At 41.2% G+C, this 21,541-nt stretch overlaps 2 protein-coding genes across 3 annotated transcripts in view; one reads left to right on the forward strand and one right to left on the reverse strand.

Annotated features, from left to right (window-relative positions):
• The first annotated feature begins 261 nt into the window (after positions 1-261).
• PPID (peptidylprolyl isomerase D) lies at positions 262-14,579 on the forward strand. 2 transcript variants are annotated; one of them, XM_055336586.1, is made up of 10 exons: positions 262-426; positions 1,884-2,024; positions 3,699-3,805; positions 5,668-5,856; positions 7,164-7,286; positions 7,433-7,539; positions 9,886-10,027; positions 12,995-13,081; positions 13,172-13,214; positions 14,448-14,579. In XM_055336586.1, the coding sequence occupies exons 1-10, from the start codon at positions 342-344 to the stop codon at positions 14,489-14,491; spliced, it is 1,068 nt and encodes a 355-aa protein (XP_055192561.1). In that variant the 5' UTR covers positions 262-341; the 3' UTR covers positions 14,492-14,579. The 2 variants fall into 2 exon arrangements, with proteins under 2 accessions (XP_055192561.1, XP_055192560.1); XM_055336585.1 differs by lacking the exon at positions 14,448-14,579 and adding an exon at positions 14,005-14,377.
• ETFDH (electron transfer flavoprotein dehydrogenase) overlaps positions 13,246-21,541 on the reverse strand; it is a 31,062-nt gene continuing 22,766 nt past the window's right edge. The window contains exons 10-13 of the mRNA XM_055336584.1: positions 19,103-19,271; positions 16,758-16,940; positions 16,152-16,373; positions 13,246-15,155 (exon numbers count right to left, since the gene is read on the reverse strand). Of these exons, the coding sequence (XP_055192559.1) occupies positions 14,992-15,155; positions 16,152-16,373; positions 16,758-16,940; positions 19,103-19,271 (738 nt within the window). The 3' untranslated portion in view covers positions 13,246-14,991. The remainder of the gene's footprint in view (positions 15,156-16,151; positions 16,374-16,757; positions 16,941-19,102; positions 19,272-21,541) is intronic.

The raw sequence follows: 21,541 nt of genomic DNA on the forward strand, positions 1-21,541 counted from the left end.
TTCCCAGTTTGCAGACGAGGCAGCCGAGCGCCGCACAGGCGGCCGCACCCCCGCGGGCGGCCTCCCCCGCCGTCCCGCCAGCACCGCTGCAGGAGCCGCCAAAGGCGCGCGGGCCGTGCACACGGGCCCCGGGCTGCAGCCGCCGCGCGAGCCGCGAGCCCGCCGAGCGCCTGGGGCGCGCGGGGACGCCGCCGCCGGAAGTCGGGGCGCGGCCGCCGGAAGTGGGGGCGCGGCTTCCGCACGTCCCGCCGGAAGAGGCTCGTCAGCGCCGCCGCCGGCTGGGGGCGGCCGTCCACGAGGTCCTCCTGGGAGTCGGGTCCCGAGCGCGTCCGCCGTTGGAAATGTCGCATCCGTCCCCGCGGAGGAAGCCCTCCGACCCCGGCAACCCCAGAGTCTTCTTCGACGTGGCCATCGCAGGGGAGCGAGGTGAGCGGAGGCCGCGAGGAAGCCGGGCTTCGCGGGGGTGCGGGCGACTCCGAGGGTGGCGAGCGGCCCGGGCCGCGGCTGACCCGCCGGGGCAGCGCCCTTGTGCCGGGGCCGTCGGCCGCGCGGAAGCTTCTGGAACTCTCTGGGTCGGGGACGGCGGCGGCCTTGACGCGGCCTCGCGCGGTTTGGGTCGGACCCCCCCGCCGCCCTGCATCGTCGGGCCGCGGCGAGAGGAGATCTCGGGCCCCAGCCGCGCCGCCTCTCACGCCACGCGAGACCCGCCCCAGGTCAGAGCGGCTTTTCGCTTGTGGCTTTTCTGCTCGCGACGGAGCTGCGGCCCGGAGGCCCCGCGGGGCCCGTGAAGGCGCGCCCGGCGTGGGCCCCGGTTGCCTAGGCTACGGCCCAGCGCCGCGGCCCCCGACGGTCGCGGAGGAGCGCGGGGCTCTGCAGCCGGCGTCCTCCGGGTCTAGAGCAGGGCAGGGCTGCAGGCGCGGCCGTGCGACCGCGCGGGGGGCTGGGCACCGCAGGGTTCGCGCACCCCGAGGCTCGCTGGGACACGCTCGTGTGTTTATACGCAGACGCAGTCTGTCCTGAAATTAGGGGCAGGTCTCTATTTCCCCCTCCTAGGAGTTGTCTAAAATGGGAACTTTCCCATCTTTGGCATCAGCGGGTGCGCTAAGGAGGTTTCATGCAGCACGAGGACTGCAGCTGCCCTCAAGACTCAGCCAGCCCCAGCCAGCCCCAGCCAGCCGCTCGAAGGATGTTTGATTTTCCCCTATTGGTTACTTGGGGGGGGGGGGGGTTGGAATTTCGGAGTACAAGTAGAAGAAATCACCCAGAATTTAAAACTGTTTACTTCGTGGTGTCTCCTAACCCGGGTGCTGATCTTCTGGCTACTGTATTTATGATCCTTTATTAAGATGTAGGAAAATAATGGTTTCCCATTCATCGAGATACAGGACGCTCAACATGAGGCTAAATTTGAGTATTAGAAAAATGACCAAAAAGGAGGACTTGATATCTTAGTCACTATGGTTCTACCCAGTGTCCTTTTTTTTTTTTTTTTTTTTAAAATATTTTTAGGGCAGCTTGGTGGCTCAGCGGTTTAGCGCTGCCTTCTGCTCAGGGCCTGATCCTGGGGACCCTGGATTTCTCCCTCTACCTGTGCCCCCCCTTTCATGACTAAATAAATCTATATGAAAGAAAAGGATTTTTATTTATTCATGAGAGACAGAGAGAGAGGCACAGAGACACAGGCAGATGGGGAAGCAGGCTCCATGCAGGGAGCCCGACCTGGGACTCAATCTTGGGACCCTGCGGTCACACCCTGGGCCAAAGGCCCAAAGGCCGGCGCTAAAACCGCTGAGCCACCCGGGCTGTCCCCCCAAGAGTCTTTTTCATTTGCTTATTTCGTTGCTTGTTTTGCATACTGACATGATTTCATTTTTTTCTTTTAGTTGGTCGAATTGTCTTAGAATTGTTTGCAGATATTGTACCCAAAACTGCAGAGAATTTTCGTGCATTGTGTACAGGAGAAAAAGGCATTGGACCCACCACTGGGAAACCTCTTCATTTCAAAGGATGCCCTTTCCATCGAAGTATGTGTAAACTTTTGAATCCGATTCTTCTAAGTCTGTATAGTAGGAATTAGAGAAGAAAATCCTAAGTGAAGAGTCAAAGTTAAAAATTACTGTTAGTCTCAGGAGGATGTTTGGACATTTGAGGCAGTAGCTCAGTTTCATAAAGCTTGGTCTGTGAACAGTGGAATTCTGAGAGGGTACTAGGGTTTGCTTAGAGAGAAGTGCACTACCCAGCTTCAGCAGTGCCCTAGCTCTTCAGTGGGATCAAATTGAGAAGAAAGGATGTGCCATGATAAAGAAGCAGACTTTGGATAGTTTGACGCCTGGGGGCAAAATTGGTGTAATATTTAATTAAAAAATGACATTTCACAATCCTCATCGCACTTTGTAATCATACCTTTGTTTAGTAATTATTTGATGCTTCCCCTAGTAGATTGTAGGTTCCGTGAATTCAGGAACTGTATCTTCTCATCATCTTGTCTTCAGCATGTAGTATATAGTTACTGAGTGGACACTCAATAAATATTTATTTAATGAATAAACAAAGTATAAGCATGAGTAGTTTTTTTTTAAAAGAAACATGGAAAAAAACGAATTGATTTTTAAATATTTGAACTGTTGATTTATGTTCATGTTTAGTAACATGCTGAAATATACCGTAGAGTGTAGTATTTAGAAAAGAGTTGACCTAGTGGGCCTGAGACTGCTTTCCTTGGAAAGGTTTGCTTGCAGCATGGCTATAAGCTGGAGTTTATGAACTTGGCACTGGGACCATTCCCTGAGTCATAAAGATGGTTTACTGTGCCTGGATTGTTTGTACCAACTCTTTGGTTTATGTGGAACACCTGCTTCCCTTTTTGGGAGTCTGGAATTTTGGTACATGCAAGGTAGGGAAAAACTGCATGATCAGCCCTGATAAAAACTTGGGTTCTGAGTCTCTAACAGGCTTTCCTGGGCAGCGACATTGTGCATCTGTTGCAGCATTTTCTTTGCTGGGAGAAGAATGTATTCTCTGACTTTTCATGGGAGGGAGAGACTGTAAGGAAGCACATGGATTTTTCCCAGGCTCTGTATCTTTTTCTTTTATCATCTAGCTGTGTATCCTTTATTGCTGTAATACGACCAAATGCTAAGTTCCATGAATCCTAGGAAATCTCTCAACATGAGAGTGGTCTTGGGAACCTTTGACACCAAGTGATAATACTTGCTGAAGTCCTTCCATTATGGTGTCACAAATCTACTGGGAATAATTGGTCTTATTTAGTAGACATTAATGAGTAACACGTGTCTAGCCATGTGCACAATGAAAAACAGTTGCTGTACTTATGGAATGGTTTTCTGGAAGAGCTAGATCATTACAGTATATGTTGTGATGTAGAGGTAGGGTCGACATGGTGTGTGAGAAGTTAGGAGATCCAACTTTGGGATCTCAGTGACAGTTATGTAGAGGGGGTGCCATCTGAACTGATTCTTGGATTATTAGTAAGTGATTGGGCCCTAAAAGTACTTTGGACTCAGGCTATGGAAAGCCTTTTAAGAGTTTGGAGTTGTGGGGATGGGTGGGGAAAGACAGGAGAGTGTTACAACTAGAGTCATGTTTTAGGAAGTTACCATCTTACTACGTGTTCATTAGTTAACATTGCTGGAGTAATCCATATTTAGTTCTTAATAGCTATTTTACTTTTTTTGTAGTTATCAAGAAATTTATGATTCAGGGTGGAGACTTCTCAAATCAAAATGGGACAGGTGGAGAAAGTATTTATGGTGAAAAATTTGAGGATGAAAATTTCTATTATAAGGTAAAGTAGACAAAAAGGAATGTTTATTGCTAATAAAGGTCGTTATATGTGTGGGATACTTGTTGGATTAAGACGCCAATAAATGTCTCAAGAGTGCTTAGATTTCTCCTTGTAAAAGGTATCATATTTGCAAATACGTTCTTTAATATAGAAAAATTGCATCTACCCATTTTATTTGGCAGAAATATGATGGTTATGTCAGTGTGATCCAGGTTTACACTCTTCACTAAAGCCAATGAGTTTTTAAGATTGGCCACCGTATGGCAAAATTATTTCCAGGAAATATGTTCTCATTATCAGAAGGATGGTAACTTGTGCATCTTTATGCTTGAATTTGAAGAGCAACAAAACCATCGCTAATATCCAGGATGTCAGGGGATTTGAAAAGTAGCGGATATGATTAATGTCCAAGCTCCTAAAAGACATTAGTGGTTCCTGTGCCTTCTTAATTCATTGTCCCAAGATGTAATCGGGGTTTATTGCATCATTCAAGTTGTAAGAATGGACATGTAAGTACAAAAGTATAGTAATATCTTTGGAAATGAGGAATATGAACAAGGTAATTAGGATAATTTGAAAAAAAATGTCATCGGTCTTTCAAGCAGTATTTATTGGCAGCATCTATATGTATTTAGTACTGGCACCAGGAGTTTATAAAAATGAACTGCCTTGTTGAAGACAATTTATGATTTTATGGGGAAGACAAGATTAAAACACATGGGACAAATGAAGAATAATATAATAATGTGCAAATAAATGCTAATTTGATTAAGACTTTCTGTATAATAGGAGTAAGGTGATTTATATATTGCAAATTACTAGGGGAAGACATTGAGGAGGAATGGGTATTTAAGCTGGGTCTTGCAGGTTGGCCAAGACTTGGTTAGACAGGAACTAAAACATAGATTCCAGTTTGAGGGAGGGATATTATTAAAAAGAGACAAAGGCAATAGGAGGCTGGGAAATAGTTAATCTATTCAGCATTGTGGAAAAGCACCAAACTTTGGAAAGGAAAAAGGAAAGCTACCTGAAGGACAAGAACAGATTATGTGATTGCTTTAAAAGAAAGGAGGTTCTATTGAAAGGACACACAGTTTTTGCCTTCTAGAAACTTGGTAGCCCTGAGAGCTAAAGTTTTTGAGTTGCAGGGGTAAAAGGCATTTTTGGTGGGAAGACTGACATGAAAGTACAACGCACATGGTTCAACAAAGAATAATTTAGAAAGCTTAAGGATAGAGTGGAAGGATGAAGAAACTCGGTTTCACAGGACCTTTGGACCGGTTGATGCCAAGTTGAAATTTGATTTCAAGATACTTGGGGCAGTTTCCTTAGGTCCTTCTTTGAAGATTCATGTGGGATGAAAGCCATAACCTTTGGATTCCTTCGAGATTAAGAAAGTACCTAACAAAATGTCCTGTCTAAATTGAATATCCCATCACTGTTCCCAGTTTATTGATGTGTAAAGGAAGAATCCTAGTGTAGGCCCATAAAAACGGAAAGACTGTTGAGTTCTCAGAAAAGAGAGCTTTCATTATAAAAAAGGGCAAAGTATAATCATTAGATTTCCTTAATGCAGTATCTTCATCTTGAAGTTGAGAACATAAGTATGTTCTCAAAATGGCTGCTCTAGAAATCTGCCCCCGCCTCGTTTCTGTTATTTCATTTGGTTTCATAAGTTTTTTTAAAGTCTAAATGATTAAGTACCCCATGTTTGTGAATTAAAGGTTGCAGTTTATACAGAATAACACTACATTGTTTGCTCTAAATATTACGGCCCACCCTAGTTTTATGTGAATGGCGAGTAAAAGAACAGTTCAGGACTTCTAACCTTGGTTTTCTTTTATTGACTTGTATTTCTACAGCATGATCAGGAGGGGTTATTGAGCATGGCAAATGCAGGCTGCAATACAAATGGTTCTCAGTTCTTTATCACAACAGTTCCGACTCCTCACTTGGATGGGAAACATGTGGTATTTGGCCAAGTAATTAAAGGAATGGGTGTGGCAAGGATATTGGAAAATGTAGAAGTGAAAGGTGAAAAACCTACCAAAGTAAGTAAAAAGTTACAGTGAAATACACTTGTTATCTTAATTACTGTCTTTTGTTTTTAAAGATTATTTATTTATTCATAGAGACAGAGAGAGAGAGAGAGAGAGAGAGAGAGAGAGAGGCAGAGACACAGGCAGAGGGAGAAGCAGGCTCCATGCAGGGAGCCTGATGTGGGACTCCATCCAGGGTCTCCAGGATCACACCCTGGGCTGCAGGCGGCGCTAAACCGCTGCACCCCTGGGGCTGCCCTTAATTACTGTCTTAAAGGAACATAAATAAAAGGATCAGATTATTAGCTGAGAAAATGTTAGGATGACTTTTGGCATAGAAGCTTGGATGGACCTGCCACTTTTTCTTGAAACTTTTTTACGGTGGGAAAGATAAGATTAGAGTAGTTTAAAAGGAGATTTTTATTATTTCAACTTCAATTTTGGTGATTTTTTTGTAAGTTTCTTAACTCTTCTATGCCTGCAAAACTTTAAATCATTATGTACACTAATACATAGTAGGAAGAGGACAGGAAACCAAGAATCCTGTCTAGACTCAGCCTTTTAACTGGTGGTTTGGGTTTGATCATGTTACTTAAGCTTTCTGGGCATGTTTCTTCATCCTATAATAAATTACTTAAAGGTTTAGACTAGATTATGTAATAACTTTATAAAGAGCCTTGTGTTATAAATGTCCATGAAATCACAATGACCACAATACTACTTAACCTAGTTGGCAGGGCTTTTGAGTGGGAATTGGAAACTGAAATATCTGCGGGAGATTAGCTGTCACTCACTGCATGAAAGAAACAGTAGTAAAATTGAAAGGACATGCCTCACTTAAAATTACGTACAGAATGATAACATTTTTTTAAAGATTATTTATTTATTCATGAGACACACAGAGAGAGGGAAGCAGAGACACAGGCAGAGGGAGAAGCAGGCTCCATGCAGGGAGTGCGATGTGGGACTCGATCCCAGGACCCCGGGATCACGCCCTGAGCCGAAGGCAGACGCTCAACCGCTGAGCCACCCAGATGTCCCGAGAATGATAACATTTTCAACTTATCCTTTGTATACTGAGCTGTTAAATAGCAGTAAAACACTTTTCTAAAATAGTGACGTCATATTACCTGGAATGTATATAAACCGCATTATTGTAATTAGAGCAGATAGATGGGACTCCGCCAGTCTGTCATTTGAGAAGTGACTTGGACAGCTTTGCACGTGACTTACAGCTGTTTAGCTTTTAAACCCAGACCTCTTGTTTTTAATCTCATTAATGCGATAGTACACTCTACAATTTAGGATTATTTTTACAGTTGTGCGTTATTGCAGAATGCGGAGAATTGAAGGAAGGGGATGATTGGGGCATATTCCCAAAAGATGGCTCTGGTGACAATCATCCAGATTTCCCTGAGGATGCAGATATAGATTTAAAAGATGTGAGTACCTTCAGATTAGTCAAATTAAATTATTAAAAATAGTGCTAAAATTTTGAATTTCTCATACTAATCTGTTTTAATGATAGAACTTGGCATTAAACCACATTAATTACTAAAATGCAACATACTTGTATTTTTTTATACAGGTAAATAAAATTTTACTAATAACAGAAGACTTAAAAAATATTGGAAATACTTTTTTCAAATCCCAGAACTGGGAGATGGCCATTAAAAAATACACAAAAGTTTTAAGGTAATACATTTATTTTTAATTTATTCTAAGAACTTGTAAATTGAATCATAAATTGAAATCCAGACTTGTTTATTATCTTTGGCAAAATTACTTGGCAGAATAATAACCAGGTGTGTTGAAATAGTTGCATTTCTTTTATTTTGTCTAGCTGCTGCCTTTGAAAAACTACAAAATATGGGAAAGTTGAAAGAAATAGTATACAAATACAACCACACCTTCACCTCTTTTCACTGATTTTTAACTTTTGCTGTATTTGTTTTTGTAGAATCATTTTGAAAGGAAGTTACAGATACCATGACGCTTTACCCCTAAATAGTTGGGATAACCTTGATACAATTGAAATACCCCCAAAATATCACCGATACAATAATATCTAATAAGTAATATTTACATTTCCCCAATTATTTGTTTCCTTTTTTTTTTTTTTTTAAATTTTTATTTATTTATTTATTTATGATAGTCACACACAGAGAGAGAGAGAGGCAGAGACACAGGCAGAGGGAGAAGCAGGCTCCATGCACCGGGAGTCCGACGTGGGATTCGATCCCGGGTCTCCAGGATCGCGCCCTGGGCCAAAGGCAGGCGCCAAACCGCTGCGCCACCCAGGGATCCCTTGTTTCCTTTCTTTAGTCCAGAGTCCGTTGCATCATTTGGTTTTATGTCTCTCATGTCCTCTAATCTTACAACTCTACCTTCGATTTCTTGAGTCATTTGTGTCTTGTGGAGTCTCTGGTTGGTTGTCTTATGAACGCCGCCTGTATTTGTTGGATTGCTTCCTCAAGATCAGTTTGAGGCTAAATATTTTGGCAAGAGGACTTAGATCACTGGTGGTGAATATTTCCTGTGATATCACATCCTGAAGGCACATGTCACTTTGACCTATTTTGAGTTTTGGCACTTGGTTAAAGGGGCATCAGCCAGATGCTTGTGTCCTAAGCTGCCTTTTTCCCTTTTGTAAATGTACTTTGTGAGGTTGTGTGAATATTTAGTTGCTAAGCTTTCTTTCATCCTTTGGATTTTAGCGTCATTGAAGATCCTTGCCTGAATCAGTTATTATAATGATTTTCTAATTTTATCACTTACTCTACAGTTATTATCTGGAATTTTAATGCTTGAAAGGGATTTCCTTCTCCCACCCCTTTTTAGTATCATTATATAGATCTGTATATATCTGAATTTTTTAAGGTCTATCTATTGTACTATCATTTTTTTTTTTTGATGTTCAAAGGATTCCAGATGTGTCCAGTGGAAGCCCCCTTTCCTGTATCCATTGGACGTGTCCTATTAGTCTGCGAGCACTTGTTTGCTTTCTGGCACAAGGTGTTTCAGGTTCATCTTTTACTTAACCTTGTTGCCAGATCCATTAATGGCAAGGAGCTCTGGTTCTTTTTATTAGGGGATAGACTTTAGAAACCAGATTCTGAGGGCCAGGTGTGCTCATTTCTGGGCCCTTTTCTGTGGGCAGAGCTAGGAATTGTATTAAAATACAGTTCAGAATCAACACTGAAGGGTTCTTCGCCTTGCCTCATTCCAGTTCCCTCTCCCACAGTGAGAATGTTGACCCAAACATAATTACACTGGAAAATACATAATAGAGACCAGAGTTTTAAAAATTGGGAAATGGTAGGGGCCCCTGGGTGGCTCAGTGGTTGAGCATCTGTCTTTGGCTTGGGTCGTGATCCTGGGGTCTTGGGATGTAGTCCTGCATTAGGCTCCCTGCAGGGAGCCTGCTTCTCCCTCTGCCTCTCTCTCTCTCTCTGTCTCACAAATAAATAAAGAGACACAGGCAGAGGGAGAAGCAGGCTCCCTGTGGGGAGCATGATGTGGGACTTGATCCTGGAACTCCAGGATCAAGCCCGGAGCCAAAGGGAGCTGCTCAACAGCTGAGCCCCGCAGCCGTCCTTGGTGAATGCTGTTAAATTGGTTTCTTTGAATGCTTTGGGGAAAAAGTTTGAACAAATGAAAATCAATCTTAAGGAAAATAATATGATCGTGATCATTAAGAATATTAACATCAGCTTTTTTCTTTTTTTTTTTTTTTTTAAGATTTTACTTATTTGGTAGAGATAGCGAGTGCACAAGCAGGGGGAGAGTGGCAGAGGGAGAGGAAACAGCAGGCTCTCTGCCGAGCAGGGAGTCCGACGTGGGGCTCTAGCCCGGGACCTCAGAGCATGACCTGAGCCAAAGGCAGACAGACATTCAACTGACTGAGCCACCCAGGCGCCCCTAATATTAGCATTTGATGAGCTTTTTAGATCAGAAATGACATAACACTTTGACGTAGTTGAAGGAGCAGGGTAAATTGTATGTGGCATTATATGTTCCCTTTATTCACGTATTTTCCAGATATGTGGAAAGTTCAAAGGCTGTTACTGAGCAAGCAGATAGACTGAAGCTGCAACCTATGGCTTTAAGCTGCGTGCTGAATATTGGTGCTTGTAAACTGAAGATGTCAAATTGGCAGGGAGCAGTTGACAGTTGTTTGGAGGTGAGTCTCTTTGACGTCAGTTTTTTTTTCTAAGATTTTAAAAAATTTATTCATGAGACACACACACACAGAGAGGCAGAGACAGAGGGAGAAGCAGGCTCACTGTGGGGGGCCGATGTGGGACTCGATCCCTGAACTGGGATCACGTCCTGAGCCAAAGACAGACGCTCAACTGCTGAGCCACCCAGGCGTCCCGACGTCAGATTTTTTGAAGGAGTTGGATTATTTATCAACTTGAACAAAAGCAACTTTATGTACATTAATATATTTTATTACAGAGGACTTGAGACTCTCTGAAACATAACTTAAAAGTCATTTTATCTCTAAATTTTTGGGCCTTCAATTCTTCCTGTTAATCCATTCATTTAATTGATAACATTATGTAACTTAATATCTCTGAAGATACTTTTCCTTTTTCCCTCGGAGCACATGAGTCAGCTCATTATTTACTCATTGAACATATTGAGCGCCTGTTATGTGCTGGGCACTGGAGGGCAAAGCCAGGAATGATTAAGAAAATGGGTTGTGGAACCAGTCAGCCCTGGTGTTTAAAAAAAAAAAAAAGACTTGGTGGTTTTTTTTTTTTTTTTGTTAGATTGCTGTCACTAACTTCATGATCTTGGTTAAGTCCTAATTTTAGAGGACTTTATATTTTATAAAGTCCTTTATATTAAATGAAAATAATACTTGCCTTACAGGATTGTTACCAAGATTATATAATATATATACCATTTAGCACAGTTGGGCACATGTTAAGCACCTAATAAAGAGTAGGTGTTTTAATTAAAAGACTCGTACTTTTTTTTTTTAAAGATTTATTTATCTATTTATTTTTTAAATTTTTATTTATTTATGATAGTCACAGAGAGAGAGAGAGAGAGAGAGAGGCGCAGAGACATAGGCAGAGGGAGAAGCAGGCTCCATGCACCGGGAGCCCGATGTGGGATTCGATCCCGGGTCTCCAGGATCGCGCCCTGGGCCAAAGGCAGGCACCAAACTGCTGCGCCACCCAGGGATCCCTTTTTTTAAAGATTTAGTTGACAGAACACAAGCAAGGGAACAGCAGGCAGAGGGAGGAGCAGGCTCCCCACGGAGCCGGGAGCCCGACCTGGACCTGGGTGGGGGCTGGATCCCAGGCCTCCGGGATCACGCCCTGAGCCGAAGGTGGACACTTAACCTCTGAGCCACCCAAGCACGCCAAGACTCCTGTCTTTTTTTTGTTTTTTTGTTTGTTTGTTTTTTCCAAGACTCCTGACTTAAGGAATCTTTCATTGGGCCGAGGAGGGAGGCTGCTTCAAGTTGGGGTCACCTGTCTCTGGGGACATCCAGGAAGACTAACTGATCAAACCAGATGGGTGGCAGCATTACCTCCTGAAATAGGGCAGTTATGACACGCTCCCTATTGTATAGTTGAAGAATTTTCCAAACTGAACTTTCAGTGTATTTAGAAAGACCACCCCCAGTGCTTTTTATGGATTTTGCACATGAAACTGTGTGCTTATTAAATCCCTGTGCCCAGAGCAAGTAGAAATCGTGAGATCTGTTGTGTCTGGCTGGCTCAGCTGGGAGAGCACAGACTCTCCATCTTGAGGTTGTAAGCTCCAGGCCCTTGTGAGAGGTTAGTATTAAAGAAGAAACCTGAGATCCCATTTGGTAGGATAGCTAGAATAAGGGAGAGGAATACACTTAGAAGGGAGCACGCAGCAGAGGAAGAAAACTAGCCCAAGGAAAAGGTGGGTCTTCACTCTGGATTTCTTTTCAAGTAGGCTCCACACCCAACGTGGGGCTGGAAGGGTCGCGTGGTCTACCGACTGAGCCCGCCACAGGTCTCACCTCGGGATTTCTTCTTGACTTTTGTGAGGCAGATAACATACCTTTTTCAGTAAAATCTTAGTATCGACTTTAGAAGATGTGACACATTCTAAAATGTTTATTTCACAGGAGAGACCTTTACAACTTCACTTACGCTCCTAAAAAAACCCCTGTGGGTTTCAAGTAAGAGTATTACTGGGCACCTGGGTGGCTCAGTGGGTTAAGCATCTGCCTTCAGCTTGGGTCATGATCCCAGGGCCCTGGGATGCAGCCCCACATCAGGCTCCATCCTCAGTGGGGAGCCTGCTTCCCCTTTCCACCTGTCCCCCTCCTTGTGTGCACTTGCACACATGCTCTTTCTCTAAGAAATGAAATCTTTCAGAAAAGTGTTAACAAATTTTGATTCGTAATAGTTTTATCATGTAGGGCCCAATCAGGAGACAGAAAGAAACTATACAGTAATTTGAAAAGAGAAAGTTTAATATAAAATAAGGGGATTGGAATAATGAGGGAATGGCTAGTAAAGAGAATTCTAAAGAATATGGGAAAGCAGATACACATAGAGCAGTCACACCCCTAGGCTAGGATGGAGGCCCCAAGGAAGAGGAACCTTTTTTATTTATGACACACACAGACACACAGGCAGAGACACAGGCAGAAGGAGAAGCGGGCTCCAGGTAGGGAGCCTGACGTGGGACTTGATCCGGGGTCTCCAGGATCAGGCCCTGGGCTGAAGGTGGTGCTAAACCGCTGAGCCACCCGGGCTGCCCCGGAAGAGGAACCTCTTGACAGCCCCTGGGCTGAGGTCCAGACCTCACTGGGGAGGGGATGGCTGTGACTTCCTAGGTGGCAGAGAGGTTCACGGGCCACCGTGCTTAGGGATCTCTGCTGCAGTGAGCTCTGCTGTGTGCTGTTGACCAAGCTCAGTGCAGGACTCAGAAGCACACTGGAACCTGGAGAGAAACAGCTTTTCTCGGCGAGGTCCTTCTAGCACCCTCTACTGACAAAATGCAACGTGCCAGCTGGCAGAAGAAATTTACAGGGTCCATCCAGCTCCTTTACCGTAGAGCAGTGAAGAGTCGATGTCCTGACAGGCAGTAAATTGAAATCTAGTACATATATTTAATATTTAGATAAAAATATAATTTTTTGTAGGCTCTTGAAATCGATCCATCCAATACCAAAGCATTGTACCGGAGAGCTCAAGGATGGCAAGGATTAAAAGAATACGATCAAGCATTGGTAAAATTTTGTTCTACACTTTAATTTCTTTACAGTCATCTTCCTAAATCATATATCTAATATTTCTTTAAACGTTTTTTTCAATTAAAGGCTGATCTTAAGAAAGCACAGGAGATAGCACCAGAAGATAAAGGTAAGTTGGCAGTTTTTATGGTAAAAATTCATTTTGTCTTGTAAGAATTTATTGTCATGAACCATTGTATCCTTTGCCACTTATTTGTTCAACAGATACCACAGAGTGCCACTTACTGGCACTGACCTTCCTGCAGCCAACAAGTCAGGGTCCCTGCCCTCAACGAGCTTACATTCTGGTTCCTTTTCACACGTTCAAATACTGTTTTTCTGTTGTATCATTTGAGATCTGATTCCTATTAACTAATTGTAGTTGAAAACACAGCACTAAAAGCTAACAGTATTTATGATACATTTAATGTCTGGGACCATTCCTTAAAGCAGAATGAGGCCGTAATACAAGTATTCTAGTTACTGGATGTATATTTTAGGAAAGCTTTGAAAAGTTAGGACAAAACTTAGTTTTTCAAATACGCCTGCTACAATAGTGATAAGAGATCTAGGTACTGAAATACGTCTTGGTCTCTCACTGCTAAAGTACAACAGGGGAGGCGCTCAATTGCCTTCTCTAATGGGGAGACAGAAGGCAAATCTACATATAATTCAGTTAGACTTTTCTCAGATTGAGAGAGTTCTAAAATTCTCAGTGTTCTAAAATTATGTGGTTTTTGTGTTTGTGTGATTACTTTGTCAGTGAAATGTGTTCTTAATTGAGCTCAGTTACAGAGAAGAGTTTTTATCAGCAGGGAGGAAGAAACTATCCTACTAAAACATCAGTTGTTGGGCATTCTAATTTTTTGGATGTTTTGAGAAATAACTCCTATTACATCTATTACATATTTATTTTACAGCTATCCAGGCAGAATTGCTGAAAGTCAAACAAAAGATAAAGGCACAGAAAGATAAAGAGAAGGCAGCATATGCAAAAATGTTTGCCTAAGAAGAAACTCGGTTTTACTTAAATTTAAATATGCATTGGTTGTGTATAAAGGCAATAAGAACATTTAAAGGCTTTGTCTGTTATGTATGATCCCTGATGTGTTTCCTTTGATACTTCAGTTTCCCATTGTTTACAGTTTAAGAATACTGAAAAGAATTCACTCTTAACAGTGTTACAGAAACAGTGGATTTTTTTTTTAAATGCCTATTTGCATTAATCACAAAGAATAATGGTATCCAATGTGTTCCAACACATTGTGTTGAATAAACAGGATTGTGACTTAAGTTTGTATTGTTTCCCTTAATTCTCTGATGTATTTCTCTTTGGTTGGTTTTTGCTGATGTTTTGTTACAGATATTCAGGGGTCGGCAAACTTTCTCCAAAGGGCCAGACAGTAAAATATTTTAGGCTTTGTGGACCATGATCATCTGTCACAACTACTCATTTCTGCAGTTGTAGCCACAGAGTCTGTAGGCCATTGGACGTCCTCGTGTCCCAGTAAAACTACCCATGAGAAAAGTGGTGGGCTGCCTGCTGACCTCTGGCCTAGAATATACATTTTTATACCTGAACTCTTGAATTTGACAAGTCAAATCTGCATTAAAGGCCAGCAGTGTATTTGCTACTGGTACTGAATCTTTGAAGAAACACAGAGGTAAGCAGATGTTACCTCATTTGTAAAGTTTTATGTAGGAGAAATACTCATAATTTTTTATAGGACAAATTTAGGTTATAGGTATAAAGTTTTTATTTATTTCCTTGATAATTTTATGAACATTCTGATGAGTAATACGCGGTAAACTATTTTGACACCTGTTGACTTCTAAATATGTAAAGTTACCTTGCCATACATTTTAAGGAAACGATCAAACGTGCCGCAAATGCAATCAGTTGCAGTTTACATTCCATTGTAAGCAGGTCCTCCACCACCTTCGGGTACCACCCAGTTAATATTCTGACTTGGATCTTTAATATCACATGTTTTACAGTGTACACAATTCTGAGCATTTATCTGTAACCGAAATCCATCACCTTGTTCCAAAGGTACAAATTCATAAACTCCTGTAAGGAAAAATAAGTAATATTGTGAAGTACCTATTTTAACTTTTAAAATTCATAAGTTAGAAATTGAAGCCCTGGAAACAGCTACAGAAACCATGAAGGTTTGTTTTCTGAATGTTTACTCGTGAAAATCACGAAGATCTTGGTGTGTGCTATTGCTATTAGTATAAATATCGAGAAAAGCAGAAGGTGCAGCAGTATTTGAGTTCCAATTTTACGTGTGTGAAACTGAAAAAAATTAGCTCCAGTCCTTATCCTTCAAAGAGTTTACACACCAGCGTAATGACAAATGATTTAAAAATAAAACAAATGATTTAAAAATAAAACAAAAATAAAACAAAAGCCCGGCAAGGTCCCTACCCTCAGGGAGCTTACATTCTACTCGTCCCTCCAGGACACGCTGGCCTTCAGACGTCTGCACGCCAGTCTACAGTATCATTGGAGAACCAGTTCCCATTATGGTTCTAGTTGAGATTCATGAAATGCTAAACTATTCATGATGAATTTAATGTCTGGGACCATTTTTTGAGCTGATGTGGCTGTGCCCTAGTATTTTAGTATATAATTTTGTGTGTGAGAGAGAGTGAGCAGTCATGACAACGGATTTAAGTCGTGAACATGGAAAGGTATTCAGTATTCCATGATCCATATCTTGGTCTGAGGGTGGACAGGAAAGCTTTTTTTTTTAACTTGACCTGGGATCAAGGGTTGGTTGCCTGATTGATGGAGCCACCCAGGCACCTCAGGAAAGGCTTTTGAGAAATGACAACGGAATCAGGCTTACCAAAAAAAAAAAAAAAAAAAAAAATCCCCATTGTCTTAGCGTTGCTAGAGTAAGAACCATAAAAATGAGTTTTCTAAAGGAAGCTAGATACGGGGGGTTGTTTACAATTTCCAAGCAATGGAAGGAGAAATTTCTTAAAATAAAGGAAGCCTATTTCCAATGTGGTTAAAACACACCTGTGTATGAGGGAGGGGGGAAAGCACAGGACTGACCTGCAGGGCAGAAGCGCTGCTCCGGTCCATCGTATACGGACAGATTTCTATTTACAGGGATACTGTCGTCCCTTAAGGTTAAGTGTGCTGGCTGGTCATGCTCGTGGTTAGTACCACTCAGCGCCACAGACGACAGAAGGTCAAAACTGATCTGTCCATCGGGTTTTGGATACTCAATAGGCGTGCAGTCCTTGGCTGGCTTGAGCTGATCAGAGTCAGAACCTTAGTTTTGAGGAAGATTTTGAACAAAAATGTAACACGAATGTAAAAGTATTTTCTCAGGCATTTTTATGAAAACTTGAGAATATTATACTTCAGTTCCCTTATAGCAAATGATAACACAATTATGGACACTGAATTTATTATTTCTCTAATAAAACAAGTCTGAAACATTGAAAAATTCGCTTTATTAATCGATCCCATCCATGAAATTAAAAAAATTATTATTTTTTTTAAAGTAAACTACCCCCAATGTAAGGCTAGAATTCAAGACCCCAAGATCAAGAGTTGCACACACTATTGAATGAGCCAGCCAGGCACCCCCATTCATGAGTAGTCGGGGTAGGTGAGGATTGTAACAGTCATACTCAGATATGTCAGAATTACCTTTGTGCTTTAGAGTCCATGGCTCCATTCCTCTAAATATCCAGTAAAAGATTCCAGTGTAAATCATCCCGCCATATACGCCCAGTATTCCATGGCAGGACGGCCTTATATTTCTAACAGTATATAGCTCTTTCCACACCCATGATTTCTTTAAATTGTCTTCATACTCAGTTACATGGAGTCCTTTTATTAAAAACACGAAATGTTTTGTGTCAAATTACCTTAAGTATAAAATATCAAGGTATTGTGCTACTGAAATATCTTTTTTTTTTTTTTGATGAATGAATCTTAAATTTAAATAGTAGTCCTGTAAGATCACATTTGAAGACTCTTTCATGTATAAATGTTGGCATTTTCCAAAAAGATAACCATTTGATACATGTTAACAGGTGGTAAGGCATTTGATTTCTTAGACTTAGTAATATGGAAAATTAAGTTTCAAAATTCAGTGAACCTGAAAAGGCTAAAGAGTTCATGCTAACTATAAAAGTGAAAAAATTTTTTGTAACTGATTAAATGAAACACTTCTACCTGTTACAGGTTGAATTTGTCCCCCCAAAACATCATTTTCAAGTCCTAACCCCCAGTATCTCAGGATGGGTCAGAACAGGGTCACTGCAGATGTAATTAGTTGAGGTCATATTGGAATAGAGTTGGTCCTTAATCCACTGACTGGCATCCTTATGAGATACAGAGAGGAGAGAGATGGAAGCAGAGGAATGTCAGACTGTCAGGAAGCTGGGAGGGAAGAGAAGACCGAAGACAGGAAAGAGTAAGGTCCTACCAATACCTTAATTTTGAACTGCTAGCCTAGAGACTCACAGTAAATTCTGTTGCTCCATGCTGTCCAGCTGGCGGGACTCTGTCGTGCCAGCCCTAGGAAATTTATAACAACACCAAAACTTGGTGCATGCGTTTAATATTTAATGGGACAAACTGGTTCTTAAGTCATTTTCAGAAACTCTGTAGGCTCTACACTTTCCAGCCACTGTTTCCTGTTCTGGCACCACTCCCTTTCCCTCAGGCTCTAACCCTCAATCTGGTCTTAGTGACCTTTGTGCTCCAGTACCAATGGATGTGCCGCCACTAGGAGTACATGGCGTGAAGTATGGCTTGTGTCCCAACAAGGAAAGAGACGTGGCAACAGAATTAGAAAAAAAGTTCCACCAAAAAATTATACTCCTGCCTTTTCTAAGCTCTATCTCCTTCCTCTCTCATACCTCAAATGGCCTCCATTTCCACAAAGATATTTGAAGGCATCATCAGGTTTCAGACTTTGACCTGGAGGAATATTTGTTATCTGGAATTCTAAGGAATAAAGTTTATCAAGTACCTACTGAGTTGCTACTGTGTGCCAGATATTTGGGATTCATAGTGAACAAAGTCCCTTGTTCTCTTAGTTTTCCATGAGGCAGGAGACAAAGCTGATAAATAAGTAAATTATGTGCCAAAAGGGGGTAAATATTACAGAATAAAAACCAGTGTGGGGAGGAAAGGGGTTGGGAGTGCTCTGTGTACGTTACAAATTCACTGGTTTGGTCCATGTAAGGACCATGAGATGCTCTTTACAGGAAAGAAGTCAGTGTGGTTGGGAGGGAGAGTAAAAAGAGATGGGATCAGAGGAGTGAGAAAACGTAGGCTTTTATTTTGAGAAAAACTGAGAATTACTAGAGGGTCGTCTTCACAGAGTAAGGGTTCACGGGGGCAGAAGCGTTGGCTCCTCTCCACCGCGGCAGAGGGCTCCTATCTAGGTCTGTGCTGGCAAAGCCGTAAAGGAAAAGGTGCTGCTGGATTCTGCAGTCTGCAAAGCTGTTGTTTTCAGACTGAAGATCCTTCGGGATTTGTGAGGTACCTAGTGCGTACACTACACATCTGAAACCCAACACAAATACTGTCAAATCTGAAATCAATTTTTTAAATTTTTCTAAAGATTTTTTTCAAGTTTATTTAAGCAATCTCTGTACCCACACTCATGACCCCGAGATCAAGAGCTGCACGCTCTACCGACTGAGCCGCTCAGGCGCACCAAACTTAGACTCATTTTTAAGTAGGTGGGACATCACTGGTACTACTCTACTTTTGATGTGAATAAAACAGAACACTGCCATAAAAATCTAACTACTGAGATTAGATCATACAGTTTTCTTTGCACAGCACATACCTGAATGCTTTGTGAAAAGGGAACGATAGATCTTTTAATGTCAACTGAAATATGCAAAAGGAGGCCTCAAGATTTTTAACTGTATTTATTTTCATCCTCTGCCTATATACTAAGGGTATGTTTAAATAGCTTCTTTTTAAATATCTCAATAAAGAACCTGACTTTTTAAATAAAAAGTTCTTACCAATTGTTTTTGATTGGAGATTTTCACTAGTTAGTTGCTTAAAAATAGATTCTGCTGCCAAAATTCCACTTTTCATTGCTGTGTGGGTACCTTTGATCTTGGGTACATTCATAAAACCAGGACTACAACCAATTAGTAAACCACCAGGAAAGGTGAGTTTTGGTATAGACTGAGGAAAGAAACATTCAAAGTACATTTTTAGTTCAAATTAAACAAGCAAAACAATACTACAAATTATAGTCTCTTAAAATCTTCTAAGGCTGTAGGGAAAAATGTGAAATGTGAAGGAAAACAATCAGAGCAAGGGCAGTTATTTGCCCCCTTTCCTAAGAATGAAGATTAGAACTAGTAGTATTTTTCTAAGACTTTTTCCTCTTCTTCCCCATGACTAACCTATGTGAGACAGGTTTAGGACCAGGGTGTTAACATATTTAAATAAAATGTTATTATTTTTACATATCCATGTCTAAAAATATTCCCTAAACAACTATTATCTAAATTGCAAGCTGCTTTCACATGCATTCTCAGTAACTCATGATTTACAAATCCTGTGTTTTTTTTTTTTTTTTCTTTTTTACTCTGATATCGAGGGGCGGAAACTTAAGTTCTCATCCTAGCATCATTACAATTAGCTACTACCTTAAAGAATATATTTTAATTAACTTAAGAATAAGCTGAATTTCCAAAAGGAATTTTAAGACCGTTGTTTGGGCCTCAGTATATAATTCTCATGAAAAACAATCTGATAAAAGGTGGTAGTATTTTTGGGGGTAGCCAGTAAAAGTTTATATCTACCCTACGAAGTAGTGGCTAAATTAGATTGTCTGCATGGGAAAATGTCATCTAATCTATAGTTTGAATAGGAAAGAGGAGGAAACCAATGCTGAGTGTTCTTTCTTCTTTCTGTATTTTTTCCTCTTTAAGGGCTTTCTGAAGCTGCAAGTCTTTGTTGAGAAAGTGGTGCGTGGTAGAGAATTTGGCTGATGGTGCTGACGGGCTCAGAGGGGAGGAGGTTAAACAGGGAAACCAGTGCTGTCAGTGGCATGAGCCACAGGGAGGGATCTGTGGCCACAGCTCCCTTCAATTACAGAATTCTAACTATGAGGGAGAGGTGGTGAGAAGCAAAGCTGGAGGGCAGAAGGAATGCTGGGAGAAGATGGATCAGGGGTCATGTCCTCTCATGGTACATGTGGGGAGTGAATTTATGATTATGGTTCTTGGACTGAATTCAATATTAAAACCACCTAGATAAAAGAGCATGAAATCATGATCACAGAGTAGATAAGAGCAAGGAAGGGCTTTCCAGAATGTCACTAGCTGGAAAGAGATAATTAGGAATTTGGATAATGACAACACGTTTCTTAAATAGGGCTGTGGCCTTGCTAACACTGTTTGATTAAAGTACCAGAAGACTGTGAATAAACTGTGAATAAAAAGGCCTGGACTGCTAGTGCAAATTCTTCCAAATTGGTGTGTAAGTCCTATGAATAAAATGTATTTTTAGATCCTGGGAGGATCCTATCCTGTATAGGCAGGTGGTATCTTGTTACAGAATTATGGACTGAAAAAAAGCTGCACTGAGAAATGTATTCTGGGACATTCATTAAACCACAAATAATTAGAAACCCTCCAGAAAAGGTTAAGTCTTGGTATAGACTGAAAAGAAAGAAAGAAAAAAAAAAAAAAGAAAAGAAAGAAAGAGTAAGTCATGTACACATCAACAGCCTCATTTATAAAGAGAACTGGCAGGTGCCAGAGCAGAGATGAGTGGGGGATGGCAAAATATGTAAAGTGGATTAAGAGGTATAAACCTTCAGTCATAAAACAAGTATGATTTTAAAAATTAAAAAAAGGAAAAAAGTCATGTCACAGTTGTTAGCTCAAAATAAACCAAATCAAAAGTTCCAGATTATTGTTTAAGGTTCTTCAAAAACTTACTAGAAATAAATTTCTATATCTTTGACTAATTAAATCAGAAAATTTTAGTTAAAAGTGAGTGTGTGGGATCCCTGGGTGGCGCAGCAGTTTGGCGCTTGCCTTTGGCCCAGGGCGCGATCCTGGAGACCCGGGATCAAATCCCACGTCGGGCTCCTGGTGAATGGAGCCTGCTCCTCCCTCTGCCTATGTCTCTGCCTCTCTCTCTCTCTGTGACTATCATAAAATAAATAAAAATTAAAAAAAAAATAAAAGTGTGTGTGGTCAACTCTTCCCACCAATCTAAAAAATCACCTGAGATGTTCAAACACACAAGGCAGATGTTTTTAAATACAAATCTGTATGTCCTACTGACTATACTGGAGTTTAACTTCCTGGTTAAAAACCAACCAACAAAAAGCCTATACATTTATCTCAAGAAATTAATATATTCTTAAAACTAAATTCATGGTGTAATTTTAACTATGGTGTGCTTAAAGTTTCTTTATATGAGATAATTTTCCA

The sequence above is a fragment of the Nyctereutes procyonoides genome, unplaced genomic scaffold (genome assembly GCF_905146905.1).
Source record: "Nyctereutes procyonoides isolate TBG_1078 unplaced genomic scaffold, NYPRO_anot_genome, whole genome shotgun sequence".
NCBI lineage: Eukaryota > Metazoa > Chordata > Mammalia > Carnivora > Canidae > Nyctereutes > Nyctereutes procyonoides.

Coding starts and splice junctions, on each gene's coding strand:
- PPID (XM_055336585.1), top strand. CDS start 342: ATGTCGCATCCGTCCCCGCGGAGGAAGCCCTCCGACCCCGGCAACCCC. Junction 7,287..7,432: donor CAGATATAGATTTAAAAGAT/GTGAGTACCTTC, acceptor TTTTTTATACAG/GTAAATAAAATTTTACTAAT. Junction 13,215..14,004: donor GATAGCACCAGAAGATAAAG/GTAAGTTGGCAG, acceptor TTTATTTTACAG/CTATCCAGGCAGAATTGCTG.